The 20044-nt window shown below is 34.6% G+C and overlaps 3 protein-coding genes across 3 annotated transcripts; all 3 read right to left on the minus strand.

Annotated features, from left to right (window-relative positions):
• Positions 1–2511: 2511 nt before the first annotated feature.
• LOC18011502 lies at positions 2512–9938 on the minus strand. The gene is made up of 4 exons (XM_006395594.2): positions 8930–9938; positions 6623–7891; positions 6286–6514; positions 2512–2914 (listed from the first exon to the last, which is right to left on the minus strand). The coding sequence occupies exons 1-4, from the start codon at positions 9936–9938 to the stop codon at positions 2512–2514; spliced, it is 2910 nt and encodes a 969-aa protein (XP_006395656.2).
• A 1746-nt stretch (positions 9939–11684) lies between these two features.
• LOC18012540 (zinc transporter 7) lies at positions 11685–13069 on the minus strand. The gene is made up of 3 exons (XM_006395596.1): positions 12440–13069; positions 12069–12218; positions 11685–11990 (listed from the first exon to the last, which is right to left on the minus strand). Exons 1-3 carry the CDS (start codon positions 13067–13069, stop codon positions 11685–11687), a joined length of 1086 nt encoding a protein of 361 aa, XP_006395658.1.
• A 913-nt stretch (positions 13070–13982) lies between these two features.
• LOC18012798 (heat shock protein 90-5, chloroplastic) lies at positions 13983–18464 on the minus strand. Its single transcript, XM_006395597.2, has 19 exons — positions 18009–18464; positions 17837–17910; positions 17607–17732; positions 17417–17510; positions 17231–17314; positions 17001–17144; positions 16802–16918; positions 16668–16712; positions 16480–16560; positions 16285–16389; positions 16001–16141; positions 15788–15880; positions 15632–15709; positions 15290–15544; positions 15084–15186; positions 14832–15006; positions 14647–14752; positions 14457–14546; positions 13983–14363 (listed from the first exon to the last, which is right to left on the minus strand). Exons 1-19 carry the CDS (start codon positions 18276–18278, stop codon positions 14178–14180), a joined length of 2367 nt encoding a protein of 788 aa, XP_006395659.1. The 5' UTR covers positions 18279–18464; the 3' UTR covers positions 13983–14177.
• Between the last annotated feature and the right edge of the window lie 1580 nt (positions 18465–20044).

Consider the following 20044-nt stretch of genomic DNA (forward strand, 5'->3'; position numbering starts at 1 on the left):
GTTTAGTTTTTGATGAAATGTAATAGTTATAATCTAAACAAAATAGAAATGTAATACTTATTAATCTACAAAAAAAAATTACAACTTTTTGGGAAAGCAGTTCTTAATGAAAGCTGGAAAACAGAGCACTTTATGAAAAGGATAATAAATAAAAAACAGAGCAATCCTTGAAGACGTGTGCTTGATTAAGTCAGGATTCAGGACCGGGGAAAAGCACATACATCACCCCATCTGCGAAGATCGGATCTCCTTATTGTTGATTTAGTCAAAAACAGGATGATTTTTTATTTTGTTGGGTTGATTTTTAACCATATTTGTTATATCCATAATCCATTCATAAATTTTGAAAATACAAATTTGATTTGATATTATACCATGTATACCTGATAAGGTTTTATTTTGTTGACACAAAAATGTATTCCCTCTCCATCTGTTTCATGAAAAATGTCATTTTAGATTTTTTTTGTTACAAAAAATGTCATTCTACATTTCCAATGAAACTTTTTACACTTAATTCTAGTTTTATATATCATTTAAAAATTATAAGCTTTAAATTTAAATTATTAGTATTAATTAGGGGTATTTGTACATTTTATAAAAAAAATTAAATCTATGTGAATGAGTCAGAATGACATTCTTTGTGAAATAGAGAGAGTATTTACTTAATAAATTATAAAAATATTAGTAAATATTTATATGTTAATAAAACAATATTGCTGATACTTAAATTTTGATTATTTTTGCATTGGTCAAACACAAATTATAAGGTTAGTGCATCACCACAAGTGGGTTATCAGAAAAAGATCGTAGTTAGAAAATATTAAAATATATAAGCTTTTTCCCACAAAAATGAAAATTTCTCAAAATATAAAACCTTAAACAAATTGTACTAGCATCCTGACTAGCATATATAGTAGTAAACATGTTGTACCGACGTGACCATAAACTCAAGTGTTCATAAAATTGAAACCTCTCTTGCAACGAGAGTTTTGATGTTATTGTTTTTATACATGCACTAAATGTCCAGAAAACAGGATTACCCAAAAACTATCTTATTCCATTAAAACCATACGTTCTCCTTTAACAAGTGCATGTTCCTTCCATACAGTAAGGCCCTGGTGTTCCATCGCAACGAACAATCTTCCTACAGTCTTCTGTTCCGTCACACCTCCACCCTATACACTCTCCTTGTCCTCCTCTTCCATGAGGACACCATATGAATTCGCAATCATTTTTCGATCCGCATAATGGTGGCAAATTGAGAGGTCTCTCTGCATTTGATACATTCGCTACAAGCAACATGGCTGCACCTACACGTTTATCAGTGATAGGATTAACCATATGTAAACATGTTTTGTAGTTAGTGTAGTTTTCAGATTTACGTAAACAGAGCTATAAAGACGAAAAAAAACTCACAAGATAGCGTAAAAGAGAGGAGGAGAATGGATGTTGCTCTTGATGCCATTGTATTTAAGATTAGAAGGAGAAAATGGCTTACTTTTGAATTTTGTTTGACTGTTTGAACATTTATTGTGGTCTTTGAAGAATTAATCCATTGTTTTCTCATTGTTCATTGTTTCCATTGTTTTCACATTGCATTTGATGGAATTTCGCTTACCTTCTATGCCATTCATCTAAAAGATTTCTTTCCTTAATCTCTTTCATTTTGAAATTTAAAAAAAAAAAAGAATACCAAACAAGATCATATCATACTGGTAAATTAATCTGAAAGTACATCAACTAATAATGGGCTGTGTTGGAAATCAATCCAAAGTCCCACATCGGAAGATTAGATTAAGAATGTCTAGTATATAATTAATGTCCAACTCCAATTAGTATGATGCATTTTGGGAAGGAGCTCAAAACCAAATCCGTGCGGACTTTACCAGTTGGGCCCAGAGCGGACAATATCATACTAATTGGGGAGTTGAACATGGGCTTTTCAAGCCCAATAAATGGTATCAAAGCCTAGGTCTGGTCAAGGAAAAGTGGACCTGAAGAAGTGAGATTGGACTGAATGTTCGGTGTAGGAGAGAAACCCTCAAGATACTTTGCTATTAAGATGTACAAGATGATACTAAGTATCGCTGTAGGTTGAAGATCAAGAGTTATAGGGTCTTTGGCTTGAGGGGGAGATTGTTGAAAATCAATCCAAAGTCTCACATCGGAAGATTAGACTAAGAATGTCTAGTATATAATTAATGTCCAACTCCAATTAGTATGAGGCATTTTGGGAAGGAGCCCAAAACCAAATCCGTACGGGCTTTACCAGTTGGGCCCAGAGCGGACAATATCATACTAATTGGAGAGTTGAACATGGGCTTTTCAAACCCAATAAAGGTTATGGGTCCACCACGCTAAGATTAGCTAACTCCTTATATAGATAATGGATTAGCTAACTCCTAATTCCAATAGAGAAACAATTTTCCTTTTTAGATAACTCCTAAATTTCTTTTTCTAATCCTAACCTTCTAGAAAACACACTTTGATTAGGATTAGGAAAATTGCACTTCAAGTTTCTTTCAAGCTTATTCCAACATTCTCCCCCTTAAGCTTGAAATCCTTTTGTGACACACCTAGAACTCCAATGAGATCTCTCATCTCCTTGAACTTGTTTCTTCCTAGTGCCTTGGCTAAGATATCAGCCTTTTGGTCATTGCAATCCCATGGCTCTTTGTTTATAGCTAGCAATAGGTGTTCACTATCAATCCTGGCGAAAGTGACAAAGTCATCGAGATAACTCGGTCTTACTCTTGGCCTTGTTGATCTCCTTAGTCCTTGTTCAGCTTCTTCTCCTTGATGTATCATCTCTGTCTTGGTTTTGGGAACTTGTATTTCATGCTCAGTGACCTCTTCTTCGGAACTATCTTCCTCCTTCTCTTCTGTTTCTTCTTCGAGATCATGGTCATCTCCCCTTGAGTTATTATAATTGTGTTCTCCAAAACAGATTACAGAAATTCCAGTGTTGTTACTAATTTCCTTCTCACCCCACTTTCAGTCTTTGCTTTCATCAAAGATCACATCCCTACTCACAACTATTTTCTTGGTTCTAGGATCAACTAACCAATACGCCTTTGATCCTGGATCCGTTCCTAAATGAACAAGTACTCGTGATCTATCATCCAGCTTTTTCAAGTGTTGAGCCTCTGTCTTTGCCAAACTGATGCATCTGAATACTCTTAGATGCAACATCATTAATGACTTACATATATATAGTAGTTTGCACAACTTTGCTTAGCCACTTTCCTTTTCCTATTAGAATTAGATATCTTCTAATCTAACAAGGAAATTACCATAACCATAGAGATCGATTTAGCTCTGATACAAATTATAGAATTCACAGAAGTTTAAGAACACAGATTTGTAAAAGAATAACTCTCTTTTATTAACCTTTAGAAAAATCACTCAAAAACTAAAGGCTCTCAAATCTCTCTCTCTCAACTCATAAGTGTTTGCAACAACTCTGTAACTCTTTATATAGATAATGGATTAGATAATTCCTAATTCCAATAGAGAAACAATTTTACTTTTTAGATAAAAATTTCATTTTCTAATCCTAACCTTCTAGAAAACACACTTTGATTAGGATTAGGAAACTTGCACTTCAAGTTTCTTTCAAACTTATTCCAACAGGCTGGTCAAAGATCCCTTTCCTTGAATATTATCAATTTCTCGTGTGGCATTACTTAACAAAAAATAATATGAAACGTTTGCTATTCATGTTTGAAGAAAATTTAAGATCGACTTTGAACAGTGGGAATACTTCAAATAAACATCAACTAGTATTACTATTTTTTTTAAGAAAAAATGAAACGTTTGCTCTTCATGTTTGAAAAAAATTTAAGATCTAGTTTGACCAGTGGGAATACTTCACATAAACATCAATTAGTGTCTAACTTTGACAGCGGTTCTTTTTTTAATTTTTTTTTATAAAAAATATTGTGTATAATATTTCCAAACCTTGTTATTCAAATTTGTTCTGCACATTTTATTTTATAAAATTTGATGTCTCAAACTTATCAATTAGATCGATAAGATTTCGACACATTTAATTATTTATAATATTGTTTTATTTTTTACCTTTTTGGTTTTTGATTTCTTTTTCATAGATTATAAAATTTTAAATTTTTAACTGTGCATATACGCTAGGCCTACTCCAGTATTCAATCAAAACTAAGTGTATTCGCTATAGAATTAAATCTGTTTTTATTGTTTTCTGAAGTCATCACACAAAGAATCAATCATGAAACTTTTCAATTTTTAAAATTCTCTAACCAACTACGCAATGACATTGTGAATTTTCACATACAAATTTCCCAAAAACGCAAGTGAGCTTATCTTCACAATCACTTGCTGTCTTGCACGGTAATGGCGTCTCTGTTGGTTTTAGGTTGAGGCTCTTTCTAATTGAGCGTGGTGAAACCGGCGGACACTGACACTGCGAGTCTACACATTTGACCGATGCGATCAAACAATGAACATCTTGGCAGTCATCTACAGTCGAGCAGCTATGATACTTTATCTGCGCTTCGGCTTTAGGTATGCTCACTGATCTCATACCTATAATATCGTGACATTGATTTTCGATAATGATTCAAAATCAAAATTGATTTATTAAATTTAGTTTGTGAATCAATGATTCGAGAGATGAGAGAGACTTACATGTAAGAAACAGTGAGATGAATAGGAGAGAAATAACTTTAGACGCCATTTGTTTTTGGTGATAGCTCAAGAGGGTACAAAAACTTATGATTTATAGACATTTTGGTTTACAAATATATTGTTGACCAACATTAAAAATAATATTAATGTCTGGTATAAGATACGTTTATATTCAGAGTCTTCGAATGTTGATTTGTTTCTAAACGGGCGCTTTTCAATATCTTGAGACTTATAGAGTTGCCTTGAATATTATTTGGCTTGGGTGGAACTGAAAATAATAGTATTTTTTTTCAAAATCACATAAGATGTGGAATTGATTTTTTTTTGGGTGCTAAATTTGAAATTGATTTAGAACTATAAATTGAAATCCAAACCGAATTCGAGCCGGAAATAGGTACAACTTTAAGAAGACTAGGCAGAGCGCTCTAATGATTTTAAAGTCCTTAAAATATACACATGATATTCATAGTCATACTCTTGTTCGACGGCAATATTTGACTTGTCCACTAATCAAATGTAAACAAAAATTTACACAGATGTAACTTATAGACGAAAAAATCCTCAGTAACTTTCAATCAAAAATCAAATGTGTCTGGATCGAGACAGCCAAATTGATTCACGAAGAAGATAACCAGATTTTTGGATTTAAATGATGTACTTATTTATATGCTCGCATGAATCATGTAGAAACGATTTTTTTTTTGGTTTGGAATAATTTTAACATTCATTCAAAAAAAAAAAAAGTGTCTGGATCTAGTGGCGTTTTAGTGTGTTATTCCAAAAGGTGTATTAGTATTAGGCTATTAGCAATGGATATTTAAATGTGATTTATAGTTCCATTAGATGATCGTGTGTTGTTTGATATAATATCCTGAAGATTGGCAAAAATAGTTATATATGGCTACTTTATATATGCGAATTCAAATGTGAGCACATGTGAGTGATATCACCAGGCCAGAGTTCGAGTAAAGACGACTGCATCTGATGAGAAGAAGATGATGAAGAAGCTTATATATGCGAATTCAAATGTGATTTATAATGGGATAATAATAGTTTATACATACAATCAATTCTCAGAGTAAAAAATTTCCAACTTGACAATAATTTTGGAGATCATAGAAGATAGATTATATTTAGGGATCTGGTTATTGTTTTTTTTTTTTTTGAAATTATTAAATAGGAGATACAATCATACAACATGGAAGCAAATTCTTTTACAAAAAACATGGAAGCATACATGCATGGAATCATAGATTCCTACAAAACAGGGAATTGGGAAAAGTGAAGCACACTTATTAGAAGACTCATCACAGTCTTGCTTTATAAAACGACAATGTGAAAACAAAAAACATAAATAAAAAAAAAAACAGTAACGGAAATACTTGACCGGAAATAGTTTGGATTTGGTCTTCTTGCTGCACGTGTAATCCTCTGCTCGAGAGCTGCGGGTTTAGGTGAAAAAGAGTTTTACACTACATTACAACCTCCAGTGGCGGATCCAAAATACTTTTATTTTTTACCGGTGATATATAGTATATTACACAAACATTAAACAAGTAGAAAATAAATAGAAATACTAACCGTTTATATTTAGCTCTGATGCTGATCATCAGGGTTTAGAACCTCATGGAGTGCAATCCAGCCACTAAGGTGGCTATCGATTGCCACTTGTTGGTGTACAATTTCTTGAGCGATCTCCATGAAAACGTATTCCTGTTGTTATTATCGCAGAGCCTGTTGACGTCTTCTGCGATAGTAGAATAGCGAGACTCAGAAACGTTGACTCCCGAACAGAGCTTGTTCACAATATCAGCCAACACACGACCATCCCCAGCCTTTCCCATTATGATCCCTATTCACAATAAAACAAACAAAAACCATTACGAATCAAGAGAGAGAGAGAGAGAGAGAGAGAGAGAGAGAGATGATCTATCTGTAAAGATTGAAAGGAAGGGGTTACCTTTCTCGACAAGCAAGTCGATGTCTTTTTCAGTGTCAATGAGGTAATCCAGGAAGACCATGTGGTTACAGAGATGGGCTTGGCGAGGGTAATGGCATTGCTCAAGGGCCATTATGTTTCTAAGTTTCGCCTCTGTATTGCGCTGAAAGGAGAAACTTGGTATCTCCAAACGTCCATCGGTAAAGTTCACCACCAGCGAGGGCTCTGCACCCACGGCTCTCAGCTCCACTCCCGCGCTAGCTAGCTTTTCTGCGGTATACATATATCCTACACGAGGAGGCGGCACAGGAGGTGGTCTAATGAACAAATTACCGAGACAGCGACGTCTTGGTGGGTTTTGTCTGTGAGGCTGGGCCATTACAAGAGCAGGAGGAGCAGGAGGAACTGTTCTGGCGCTGACAAACCTGAGAAAATCAGTGAAATGAAGAAGAGCGATTTCCCCATCGATTGGACGGACTCCAAAGTATCTGGTGATTAGTTGCCGGAATGTTGGGTTCGTTGGGATTGGGTTGCGGAATCTTGGGGAAATTAAAAGGAAGAGTCGGTGGAGGATGAAGTAAGGAAGCTGGTTCTCGAGCAACATGAGATCTCTCCTGATCGTGCCTTGAAGATGTTCCTCGTCCATGAGAGGATCCCCTGTCCTTTCCTCTCTCTGTGCCGGTGTTCTTTCGAAAATCTTCACAACATACTCTAGTATGAAAACAGAGTCTTCCATGATCATCTCAACGAAATCTTGAGATTTAATCCAAGCCGTCGATTCTGAGTAACTTTCTCTGATCCTTATTTCTTGTCCTTGGATCATTTCTCTCAAGTCATCAATGATATTATTATTATTGTTTGCCACGGCTTGAACCCTTTGCATTAATGCCGCTTGGTATGTCCTCTTATGCACCTGCATGTTTAAGTAGCCCAGTGACTTTACGTCTGTGATATCTCCACGAGCCTTGAAAGCTTGAGACTTTAAAGAATGGTGAAGAGGTCCAATGATGACTAGCTGCGGCGTGTATGCTTCTGGCTTAGATCGACGCAGAGCATCTGGGACTCTGTAGATACAGCAATGGTCGCGATGTCTAGGACGAAGCCACATCCCAGGACACTCTCCCAGTTCAAGATCCATATTCCGGTTCATCGTTTCCCGGTTACGGTAATAATTGGTGACTTGTTGTGCGATTTCAGAATAGTAAGAGTCAAACTCGTTGACTCCAGAACAGAGCTGTTTCAAAATATCACCCACCAGATCATGGCTCCCTACTCTATTCCTTATTATCCCTAACAATAACAAAAAACCATTACGAATTAATACACAACTAGATGTAAAAATTCTGGTAAATAAATAAGGTGTAATCACTCTTTCTCTCTTTCTTTCTTTCTTTTATTTCAGTATTTAAATTATATTACACTAAAAATATTAACTTATATAAAAAATGGTATTATAATTATAATTATTTTATTTTTTTGAAGAATATAAAACTTATTCATCAAAAAACATTTTTACAAAAAAATGCCTCAATGTTTTAATTTTGAAATTACTACTGAATCTATATTATAATCTTTAGTTTATATATAAAAAAAAAATAAAGTTCTCTCATTATGGAGACAAAAATTAAAATAAACTTCTCAAATTAACCTATATACTAATAAAGTCGGTCAAACCCATGAAACAAGAGCTTTAAAGTAGTTCAAAAATCAATATTTTTTGAGGTAGTAAAAAAACCTATAATTTTTTTTTTAAAGTGTATATTGTTATTTGTCCCACATCAACCAAGTCAAAGAAATGAGAAGAAAAAGTTACATTATAAATAAAAATCACTATTCACTCTTTATTCTTTAAAAAAATATGGATCTATTATTGGGCTTGATTATAACTCAACAATTTTTAAAAAAAAATCGATTAGATTTAAAAAACGATTTTAGGCTTAAAAAAATCAATTTTTGACAGAAAAAAAAATTGATTTAGGAAAAAAAATTGTTTATCCTATTAAAGGCATCGTTTTTTATTATATATTTACAAAATATGGTGTAAAAAAATTGTTTTTATTCCAATTAAGGGCTATCACTTTTAAGGTATGCGTCATTTGACTTTAGACCGGCCATAATATTATATTGATAAGAGAGGATCAATCACCAATGCAAATGCTCTAACATACTACCATTCTAGTTCTATATATTTTTTTCCTTCTCTACAATCAGTCATTCCATAATTTACCTTATCCTGTTCACCATGCACTATTAACTATTCTTATTCAGAATATATTTTTCAAAGTAATTTCCAACAGACCTATTTGTAAAGATGAAAGGGTTACGTACCTTGCTGGACAAGCAAGTCAACGTCTTTCCTGGTGTGGATGAGATAGTCGAGGAAGATGATGTGGTTACAGACATAGGCATTGAAAGGGTAATGACATTGTTCTAGCGCCATTATGTTTCTAAGTGTTAACTCTGTAATGCCATCAACGAAGAAACATGGTATCTGCAAACAACCATTCACAAAGTTCACCTCCAGCGAGGACGACCTTTCTTCTCCCACGGCCTGCAATCTCACTCCCCCACTATCGAGCTTGTCTGCGTTATACATGTGCTGTATGGTATTGAATTGCCCTTGGAGATGACCTGGAGAAAGTGTATTCACGCGGATCTGCCTGAACAAATCAGTGAAATGGAGAAACTGGAAGTTGTTTCCGAACACAACTGGGAATCCAAAGTAAGTGAAGATTAATGTCCTGAGTGTCAGGTTGCCTGGGAGTATCGGGACGATTGTTCCAAAGAGCCTCTCGAGGATGAAGTAAGGTAGCTGGTTCTCGAGCAACATGAGGTCTCTCTTGATTGTGGTTTCAAGACAAGCCTCGTCCATGAGAGGATCACTTATCCTCTCTCGTCTATTGAGAGCACAAGCCCTCAAAAGGAACTCTAGTATGAAAACAGAGTCGTGCAGGATCATATTCACGAAGGCTTCATGTTCAATCAAGGCCGTTGATTCTGAGTAGCTTGCTCTGATCCGCGCTTCTTCTAACCCGATCGTGACCACGAATCCTTGAATGGTGGCATCTCCCACTTGGGGTCTTTGCGTGAATTGTTGTAGGTAACTTCTCTTATGCTTCTCCATGTTTAAGTAGCCCGTTGACTTTGTGATATTGGCACGACCCTGAAAAGCTTGAGATTTTAAAGTATCGTGAAGAGGTCCAATGAGAACTAACTGAGGCGTGTATGCCTCTGGGTTCACTCGACGCAGACAGTGTGGGACTCTGTAGATACAGCAATGTTGGAGGTTTGTAGGAAACTGCCATATCCCAGGAGTCCCGCCCAAATTGAAGTCCATACTCGGCCTTGCAGAATATGAATATGTATAACAAAAGTGAATGTTTTTAGAAAGGCAAGCGAATGGAGGAGGAGGAAGAAACACACTTCCTTCTTACTAAAGATGTTTAGCTTATTATAGGCATCAAATTACTCCGCGTGAATAATAAACTTTTAAAAAAATGATATTATGGTTCTAGTTTTTTTTGTTAACTAATTAAATATCTTTTCAAAAGAAAATGAGACTTATGATGAGACCACGAAACTGCGAGTCTGGGATAAAGAAAGTGAATATTAGAATAATGCATTACTTTTGAATTTCATTTTCATTTTTTTCACCCAACCACAAACAGATTACATTACTTTTCATAAACAATATTTTGGTTCAATTTATAAAAACTCTACTTTTTTCTGTACAAGGTACTTTATTTGGAAAGTTGTACTAGATTGAATGGAAACGATGAATATTAAAGAATACTTGTCGGAATTCATTTTCTTATTTTTCACACCTCCACAAACAGATTAGATATAAACAGGGTTTTGCTTTAGTTTATAAACAAAGACTCTACTTTTCTGCTGTACAAGGTACTTTAGTTGATAAGTTGTACTAAATTGAATGCAAAAGATGAATATTAAAAAAAGAAGAAGATAACTTAAAAATGGAAATTAAGTAAGTAATCATAAAATAAATTAGATATAGTATTCTGTATATATATATATATAACTAGATTAGGCATCGTATAATACATGAAAAAAAAATCTTCATATTTTAAAATTGATTATCTGCGTAATTTAAATCCATATAATTAAATTTTAAACTAAAATTCCATTAAATTATTTATAATCTATGTTTATAATTTGTAATTTAGAAATTAAAAATTGATTCATATTATTCAGAAATAAAATAAATAATCATTCTATATAAATGTTATGGTTCGAAAATTATAATTTTTTTATATGATAGTTTTTTCTATTTATTTTATTTTTTCTATTTGATAATTTCCATTAAGAATTTTTTTTTTAATTTTTGACATAAATAATTAAGAATGTAAGTTTAAATTATTATACTAACACATGTTAAAATTTTCATTAAATATGATAAATATCATAATTGAATGAGTTATAAAAATCTTATATATGTATTGCATTGAAAAATTCAGCTTTATATAATAAGATATATAGTATGTGCACATATACCCCCAATGACTCAATACAATTGTAGAAAAGGAAGACATATTTTTATGCAATTCATGATCCAGCCAATCCAGCGGTCATCAAATTTCATTTTATTCATTGGATCTCTTCCAAAATATCACTCCAATCTGTCATAAGCTTTAGAAATATCAGTTTTTGACAATTATATATGATTTTGCCCATCTTCATTAAATTTCTACTAAATTGCATCTCTTGAGCAATCATCACATTGTCCATAATGTTATAGACACACACAAAAAAATTGTTTGTCATGGACCAAAAACATGTAGAATATAATTTTGATATTTGTTAGCAGAAAAGTGATATTCAGAGTATCTAAAATATCAGATATATCAAAATAAGCTAAATTAAATTAAAACTAGAAACTCATGAGAAACATATTTCCCTTCCAATCACCAGGAAAAAAAAAATTAAAATTTTACTCCACGTCATTCATCCTAATTCTTTCATATCCATGTATTCTTCTCATGGTCAAAACCATCACATGGACAATATGAGTCGAATAACTTAATTGATCGCTGGAATTAAGGATGAGTCGACTAACTTAAGAGTTCTATGCCCATTTAGCCATCAAAGACATTCCTCCAAGACCTATAAGGACAGCAACATAAGCAAATGACTGAAGTTTCATGTTTGCTTGCAATTTCTCTCCGAAGAATTCATGAGCCAAGAGATCAACAAGCGCCATGTAGTTCAATAAACCGGCGGAACAAGCATTCAAAACCCCGACCACGATCAACGCCGTCGGGCTTGTCTCGTCATATATTTTTTGTATTCCCATCCCTAAAGCAATCCCAAACGGTGTTGTGACCGAGAAAAAGAATGCCATTATCAATCTCGTTTGTCTTCCATATTCCGCCTATAAAAAAAAATTAATACGTTAGATATATTGTTTGATTATCAAATATAGCGATGGATTTGACAACGACTACTTTACTTGTAGAATGGAACCACCAAGTCCCATCCCTTCAAAGAGCTGATGGAAACAAAGTGCCGCGATAAGTGATCGTATGGTACATTGGTTATTCGAAGCCCCCATTGCGAGACCGATCACCACCGAGTGTACAACAATACCTAGTTCCAACATCTACACGAAATTGATCATTTTAAAAAGATTCATGAGATTGCATTTAACATTTTTTGTATTGATGCTCTGAAAATTCGATATATGTCAAAGTCCAAACTAATTTTCATATTGTAAAATATCCGTACATGAAATATATTACTGAAGTACTTAGTGGGTTTAGTTGAAATCGATTCTAGCTTCGACTTCCAAATAAAAATGTGATTAAGAAAGTGTATATGTACCTGAGCAATGACTTTATTCCTACGAAGTTGACTTGTGACCTCATCTTGTTTCTCCACAACAACAGATCCATTTTCTAGGGTTTTGATCTCATGTTGGATCTCCAACGAGTTAGATCCATTTTCTAGGGGTTTAACTTTTACCTCACGCTTACTAGCTCTCTTCTTATGCGCACTCATTAAAAACGAGTCAACCATCAAAGTAACCAAAGCGGAAACCATCGCGATAAAAAATGTAAACGGAAACTCCCTCCACGGACTTTCGGGCAAACATTTAGATGTAAGATTCTCGACAGCGTCTGGAAAAACGTGCATATAACCGGTAGCCAAAATAACACCTGAAGATAAACCCTTAACGATTGGAAACGTATCTCGATCGGGTCCTAAAGCAGGAATGGAACGAGTAAACAACGGTAAGCAAACACCGATCATGCTCGCTACTAAGATCGATGGGATTGCTATTAGTTTAAGCTTTTGTGATTCTATGTTGTTACGGCATGATGAATCTCCTGATTCAGCTTTGCATTCGCTTACGTCTGCGTTTTCAGCGTTACCGGCAAGAGAGGTTGATGTGGAGGAGAGAAGGAGAATTGTAATGGTCAAGAGATTGTAATATGATTTAGAAAAAGCCATTGAGGAAAATGTAAAGAAGCTCTCTAAGGTTTGTTTTTTCTTGCAATAAGGCTTTAGGAAGAAAAGCTTTCTTCTCAATAAATAAGATTATAACTTATAAAATAAAATTCACAAGTTATAAGTCTTGAGATTTTCAAGTCATTATTTCAGTATGTGAATGACATTAGTATTGGTACTACTACTTTGGGAGTTTTAAGGGACTAGGATGTGGACAGCTTGCGTTTGTCGTATATTGTCTCTGTCCGTACTAGCTTTTCTCTACTACGAAGCTTAAATCAGAGTGACTTTTTGGTGATATGGCAATGACGTGGGCACTGTGAAGTGCAAGTGCCTGTGGAAAAATACAATAACGTGTGAAATGTTAATTTTAGAGAAATTCTTTTATATAAGATCTGTTTCAAAAAAAAAAAACACAACATCCATTATTATAGATATAAATCTGCAAAACTCTTTATAGTTTTAGAAAAATGATAAGAGATTTATCTATATTTTCTCCCATGTATTAAAAAATGTTTGAATACTAGATATACATCACTTTAATTCAATTATTATTTCTTTTATTACTACAAATCTACATTTGGTAGAATTATAAGTGAGCAAATTCTGACACATGTTTAATGTTAATCATATTATGATACGTTTCTAATATTTAAATCATGAAGTTCTCGGAAAGAAATGTAAAAAGTATAATTTCGTTATCAAAAATACAATATCACTCAATAATTTTGAGATATAATTATTTGTTGATAAATAACCCAGTCAGATTTATACAAAATATTTCTCAAAAAAAAAAAAAAAAAATATTTGGAAAGAAATCTAGAAACCAATACATGAACGATTTTAATACACATCAATCTGTTAGCTTAATCTTTCGAATTTCTTGACTATACTATGGTTTTTATTTGGATAGAAATTACTCTAAAATAATTTTAGTGATTAAGAAAAATAAAACTACAAATATTGGAATAATCCTCGTTCATGCATGATCCAATAACGGGCTTTCTTAAGGCTCCTGATACTCGTATACCCGAAACATAAAGAAGACAGTCCTAATTGAGAGAAAAGCATTTTTGTGTCAAAAATTCACTGCAGAGAAAAAAAAGATAAATCAATCTTGCCAAGGATCATTCTCTGCCCTAACTTCAGATGGTTCAATTACTTCTGCTTCTCCATCTTTGTCATCTCCTTCTTTCACAGTCGAGCTTTCTTCTTCTTCAACTCGTCCCCATCTTCCTCCAACCGCCATAGCCATCATCTCATAAATCTTGTTCCCCAGCTCGGCCGGGCTATCGGGCTGTTCAATAAACACATCATAAGTTAGTAAATGTGTCGACAAGACTAACTACTACGAAACAAGAAAGCTCAGAAGTGTTTTTAGATCTCTTACAGTGAATCCACTCGAGATTATAGCAGTGTCATATAAGAGATCAACCACTCTTGTTGCTTCACTGCTCTCAGGTGCATTCTTACAAGCAGCCTGCACAAATATGCCAAAAAAAACCCCCCAAAAATCAAAAATCAAATGGCAATTCTCGAGATATCTGAGACGAGATTTAGAGACGAAGTGGCACACTTACATTCAAGTCTTTGATGATAGGATGATCTGGATTGATCTCTAGTATTCTCCTACCTCTCATGAACTCCAAGCTTGAGGTGTCTCCAAGGGCTTGTGCCTTCATTAACCTTTCACCACAAACAAAAACATTTAGGTTACGATGACAATTTCTTGTTTAGAAAGTTCTATTATACTGTAGCTGCTAACCTTTCCATATTAGCCGACCACCCGAATTTGCCTGAGACAAGCACACAAGGAGATGAGCTCAAACGATTCGAGACTTGGACTTTGGCAACTTTGTCGCCGAGCTGCTGTTTTATCCAATCACAGAGAAGATTGAACTCTTGTTTAGCTTCCCTTTCCTTTACTTCATCTTCGTCACCTGCCAAAAACGGCGCCACACTTGGTTAGAAAAGCAGATTTCACACAGACTGCGCAAGAATCGCTAAGAATACTTACCAAGTTCCAAATCTTCTTTGCTGATATCAACGAATTTCTTTTCTTTGTAGGTTTGTAAATTCTGAATCGCAACTTCATCGATTGGTTCAACCAGGTATAGAACCTATAATCAATAGCAAAGAAACGGCAAAAAAGTCAAACCAAAAATCAAGGACCATGACAAGTTTAAGTTTGCAAGTTGAAAAACTAATCTTGAATCATATTACCTCAATATCTTTTTGGATTAGTTTCTCCAAGAAAGGAGCTGACTTGGCACTTTTCAGACTGTCGGTTGCAAGGTAGTAGATTGCCTTCTGGTTCTCGCCCATGTTCTCGATATATTCATCCAAGCTCGTCAATTCCTCTTCATTCTTGGAACTGTAGAATCTAAGCAACGGTGTGATACGCTTGTGGTTACCAGTGTCTTCAATACAACCCAATTTAAGGAATCTACCAAAGTTCTCCCAGAACTTCTTGTAATCCTGAAACCATTTGTACCACAAAATGAATAATTGGGGACTTCGAATGAGCTTAAGAGAACAAAAGGGGTTAATGGAGAAGACACGGACCTCTTTGTTTTCACTTTCGGAGATTTCTTGTATCATGTCAAAAGTTTTCCTAATGAGCCTCTTTCTCATGATTCTTACCTGAATATTATTGATATGTATTAATAGAGAGGTGAGATTCATATTTAAATTTGCATCACTAAATGTGGAGCTACTTACGATTCTGCTTTCTTGGAGAATTTCACGTGAAACGTTAAGAGGAAGATCATTTGAGTCCACCACACCCTTCACAAAGCTCAAGTATCTCGGGAACTGCAAACAGATTGAGAAACATGGTCAAACAAAAATGGAACCAGGGCTAATCTATATCTTCAGAGAGACAATATGGTTCTACGTTTTAGAACGATTTCTACAATATGAACATAAACGTACCAGCTCTCCATCAAAGTCATCAGAGATAAATACACGCTTCACGTGGAGACGAATGTTCTTTGTTTTCGGGTTTGTAACGTCCTCATTGTTAAGAGGACCCATTCCAGGGATGTATAGAATGCTCCTGAACTCAACCTCGCCCTTTTGAGAAACAAGAAATTACAAACGATAAGCATCCAGTAAATAATAAGGCAATATGTGTGTATATATATAGATATATACAGTGTATATATATAGATATATACAGTATATATATAGACACACATAACGAAAAGCATAAGCACCTCGGTTGTGAAGTGTGTGTGAGCAAGTGGATCCAAGAACTCATTGAAAGCCTTCTTGTAAAACTCATTGTACTCCTCCTTTTCCACTTCCTTTGAATTGCGCATCTACTCAGCGACACACAACAATAATCAAGTGAGCATGTTGAACATCATAAAGACAAAGAGAAAAGACAAAGTTAAAAGCTCAAGGCTCACCCATAGCGGTTTTGTTTCATTGGCTAGTTCCCAGTCCCAGTACTTCTCCGTTTTAGTAGTCTTCTTTTTCTTCGGCTCACCCTGAAATCAAACAAGTAACAAGATCATGTCAGTAATGAGTAAACAGGAGAAGCAAAGGACAGCGTTTGGGAGCTATTGCAAACAATTAAAAACCATGAATTGTTTACCTCTTTTTCTTCTTCCCCTTCTTTAGCTGGTTCTTCCTCTTCAACCTAACACAAGTTACAAATTTTCATACCATATTTGCAGTGTGAATACATTCTTAAAATTGTAAAAAGGACGACATAAACGCCATTCTCACCTCTACAGTTCTTGATTTCTCCTGCCATGTATAGATGGGAAACCCAACGAACTGAGAGTAGTTCTTCACAAGGTTCTTAATTCTCGTAGACTCCGCAAACTCGTATTTATCATCATCCTGTAGCCAGGAAATTAAACTATAAGAGAACTTAAAATATTCGGCGCATCAAATGGAAGAACATTTCAATCAAGAAGCGTACCCTTAGATACAAAGTTATTTGCGTTCCACGGCGTAGAATGTTTTCAGGGTCTGTCTCTTCTCTGATCACATATGAGCTGCTATCAGCTACCGATTCCCAAACATATTGCTTGTCAGATTTGGGGCTTTTGGTGGACACAACAACCTGAAATCAGAGACAACTATAAGTCCACTCCTCATAAGAAATACATGAACCAGAAGATACTAAAAGCAAAAATTAAAAGTCTTCACCTTTTCAGCAACTAAGAAAGCAGAGTAAAACCCAACACCAAACTGTCCTATCAAACCATTGTCGGCACCAAGGTCCTTGTTTTCCTGAATACAGAGAGAGAGATATTAAAACAATTGAGCCTGAAAACTTGACGTCAGGATTGATTTGAGTTCCTAGCAACTAATATTCAGAGAAATGAAAAATACCTTTAGAGCCTTCAAAAATTTCGATGTGCCACTTTGAGCAATGGTTCCAAGACAGTCTATAAGTTCTTCCTTTGTCATTCCAATTCCAGTATCACTACAAATTCGCATCAATCTCTTTAAGTAATCAGTTTCATCAATTTGTTAATATGCAAGTTAAAAAAAAAAACAAAAATTTAGAATTCTTTCATACGTTATGGTGATGGTTCCGTTATCAGGATCAGGCTTGATCCGAATCTCAAGCTCACCACCATCTCCAATCAAAGAAGGCTCTGTTACACTCAAGAACCTCAGCTTATCCAAAGCATCACTTGCGTTACTGTATTCACACAAACAAAACTCAAAATCAGATTTTTGTAGAAAATCACACACAACCCAATTCTAAAAAACAAATCCTTTAGTATCACACAAAAATTGACTCACCTTACAAGTTCCCTGAGAAACACCTCCTTGTGACTGTATAAGCTATGAACAATCAAATCCAACAATCGGCTAACCTGTGAATGAAAAAGTTAACGAAATTGAGTATTCACAAAATCGAGAAATGCCCAGAATTAAAAATCGAAACTTTTATGGAGAAATTAAGGGAACCAACCTCAGCTTGGTACTCGAACTTCTCACCGGACCCTTCCTCAGTCGTCTCCTTCTCCGCCACGGCGGCGTCGCACTTAACGGCGAAGCGATTGCATCTCTTCTCGAGGTTCCAGCTACATGAAACGCCGGCTCTCAGGCCACCGCCGCCGCGAGGCAGAAACGCAGTTCTCAGAGGAGAGAGACGGGTTTGATTTCTGAGAGAAGAAGCTGGAGTAAACGGAACTGAAGTCAAAGGACTCGTGTATAGGCTTCTACTCAAAGCAGGAGCCATGTTTAGATACAGAGATTAATAGAGAAATTGAAATTCTCAAGGAGAAAGATTGAAATCCTCAAATCTCTATCTCTAGAGAGAAGAGTGCAGTTGAACAACGAGTAACCTAGAAAAAACCCTACTCAAAGGTTTAAGGAGTGAGTAGAGGTTTCTAGAAGAAGGTGCAAAGAGAGTTTCTCTCTTTTTTGGGATTGTGAGGTCTACGAATCGCCATTTCATCAATACCGTAGCATTATCCGTTTGATTCACACGCGCCTCTTTGCTAACAAAAAAAAACAGTAAACCATTCAGATGTTCGGTTCTGAGTTGTTCCGGTTTTGGTTTTTGGAAAATAAGCTCAAATTATAATCGAATTATATATATATATAGGATAATTTTAAGTAATTTGATTCGTTATGATTTGAGTAAAAATTTTATTCCAGTTGACTCAATGTAAGTTTTTGGTTACCATTCAGATTTTTCTGACGTTCGGTTAGGTAATTTCGGTTTTTTCCGGTTGGATTGGTTTGTTCTCCACTTCTATGGAATAGTTAGGTGACACTGTGACAGTGGAACTTACTTGCTCAAGGTGCGAGTATGTGATTAACTTAAGACATGCACATGTAAAAGCCTATCGGGCCTTATATAAACTCATTACGGCCTGTTACAAAGGTCAAACTAAATATCTGTCTGAAGATTATGATTGGGTTAGTGTTCGCATAAACCACGTGAAGAAACTGGGCTTGAACCATAGGGTTTGATAAATATTATTCCATTAATTTCAAAATATGAATAATATTGGAAAAGTTCGCATGGGTTTAGAAAAATATTCATTTTGTATTTTTTGAATCAAAGTATTTAATGTAAAACACAACTAAACCAATGATAAAAAAATGCATGATATAAATAGTCATTAAATATTTAAATATATATATATTGAAAGTTGATAACATTATATAATTGAGATGAAACAAATTCTCTAAAGCGTCAATTAGTTTGAAATAGAGAAAGTATTTTTAAATATTAAGTAAAATAATAATAACTTGCATAAAAGAATGATGCGAAGGTGTCTGTGGATGTACGCTGTAGCCTGTAGCCTGTAGCCTGTAGAGTGTGGACATGTTGAATAAAATACTACAATGTTGATTCTAACGAAGAGTACACAATTTCCAATTGTGGAAATTACCGAAATCATAGGTTATACACTCCATACTATACACCATTGACTAATTTAATAAAGAGAAAATAGTGACCGACTTCTCTCCGTTCTCTACCCATTTTTTGCAATTTGTCCCTTTTATGACTAAAGTACTAAACAAATAAAAAGAAAAGTATATTCATGCAAAAAGTTCTTTTTTTTTATTTTTGAGCTAAACGTATAATTTTTAATTTGAATGATTAATTATCTATTGATTGATACTATTACATTAATAGATCAACAGATTACGGTTATTGATTCTTTTACAAGTGGTAACTTTACATTTTTCGAATCATTTTGTACGAAATTTATAGAATTCTTATTAAGTGGTGAACTAAAGTCTAAAACCTATGGGCTTCTATTGGATTCATACAATATAATATCTATATATAGTAAGTTAGTAACACAAAAATATACATACCATATATACGATATTAAATAAATTATTATATAAGTCTTGAATATTTGAAAGACTGTGATTCATCGTAAGCCGGTGTGGAGGCACTCAAGCACAAAACACGCAAGCTCATGAATTACAATTTACGTAATCTTTTATCTACTTACACAGGTCGTCAATCTTTAGGCGGAC

This window comes from Eutrema salsugineum, unplaced genomic scaffold (genome assembly GCF_000478725.1).
Source record: "Eutrema salsugineum unplaced genomic scaffold, Eutsalg1_0 scaffold_6, whole genome shotgun sequence".
NCBI classification, from domain to species: Eukaryota; Viridiplantae; Streptophyta; class Magnoliopsida; order Brassicales; family Brassicaceae; genus Eutrema; species Eutrema salsugineum.

Bases quoted from the DNA above. Each gene is read 5' to 3' on its own strand.
- LOC18011502 (XM_006395594.2), bottom strand. From the start codon at position 9,938: ATGGACTTCAATTTGGGCGGGACTCCTGGGATATGGCAGTTTCCTACA. The intron at 7,892-8,929 runs GTACGTAACCCT...TGTTATTGTTAG, and splicing joins TGACTTGCTTGTCCAGCAAG to GGATAATAAGGAATAGAGTA. The intron at 6,515-6,622 runs GTAACCCCTTCC...TATTGTGAATAG, and splicing joins CGACTTGCTTGTCGAGAAAG to GGATCATAATGGGAAAGGCT.
- LOC18012540 (XM_006395596.1), bottom strand. From the start codon at position 13,069: ATGGCTTTTTCTAAATCATATTACAATCTCTTGACCATTACAATTCTC. The intron at 12,219-12,439 runs GTACATATACAC...AATTTCGTGTAG, and splicing joins GGAATAAAGTCATTGCTCAG to ATGTTGGAACTAGGTATTGT. The intron at 11,991-12,068 runs GTAAAGTAGTCG...TTTTTTTTATAG, and splicing joins TTGGTGGTTCCATTCTACAA to GCGGAATATGGAAGACAAAC.
- LOC18012798 (XM_006395597.2), bottom strand. From the start codon at position 18,278: ATGGCTCCTGCTTTGAGTAGAAGCCTATACACGAGTCCTTTGACTTCA. The intron at 16,390-16,479 runs GTGAGCCTTGAG...GTCGCTGAGTAG, and splicing joins ATGAAACAAAACCGCTATGG to ATGCGCAATTCAAAGGAAGT. The intron at 14,364-14,456 runs GTAAGAGATCTA...TTTATTGAACAG, and splicing joins TAATCTCGAGTGGATTCACT to CCCGATAGCCCGGCCGAGCT.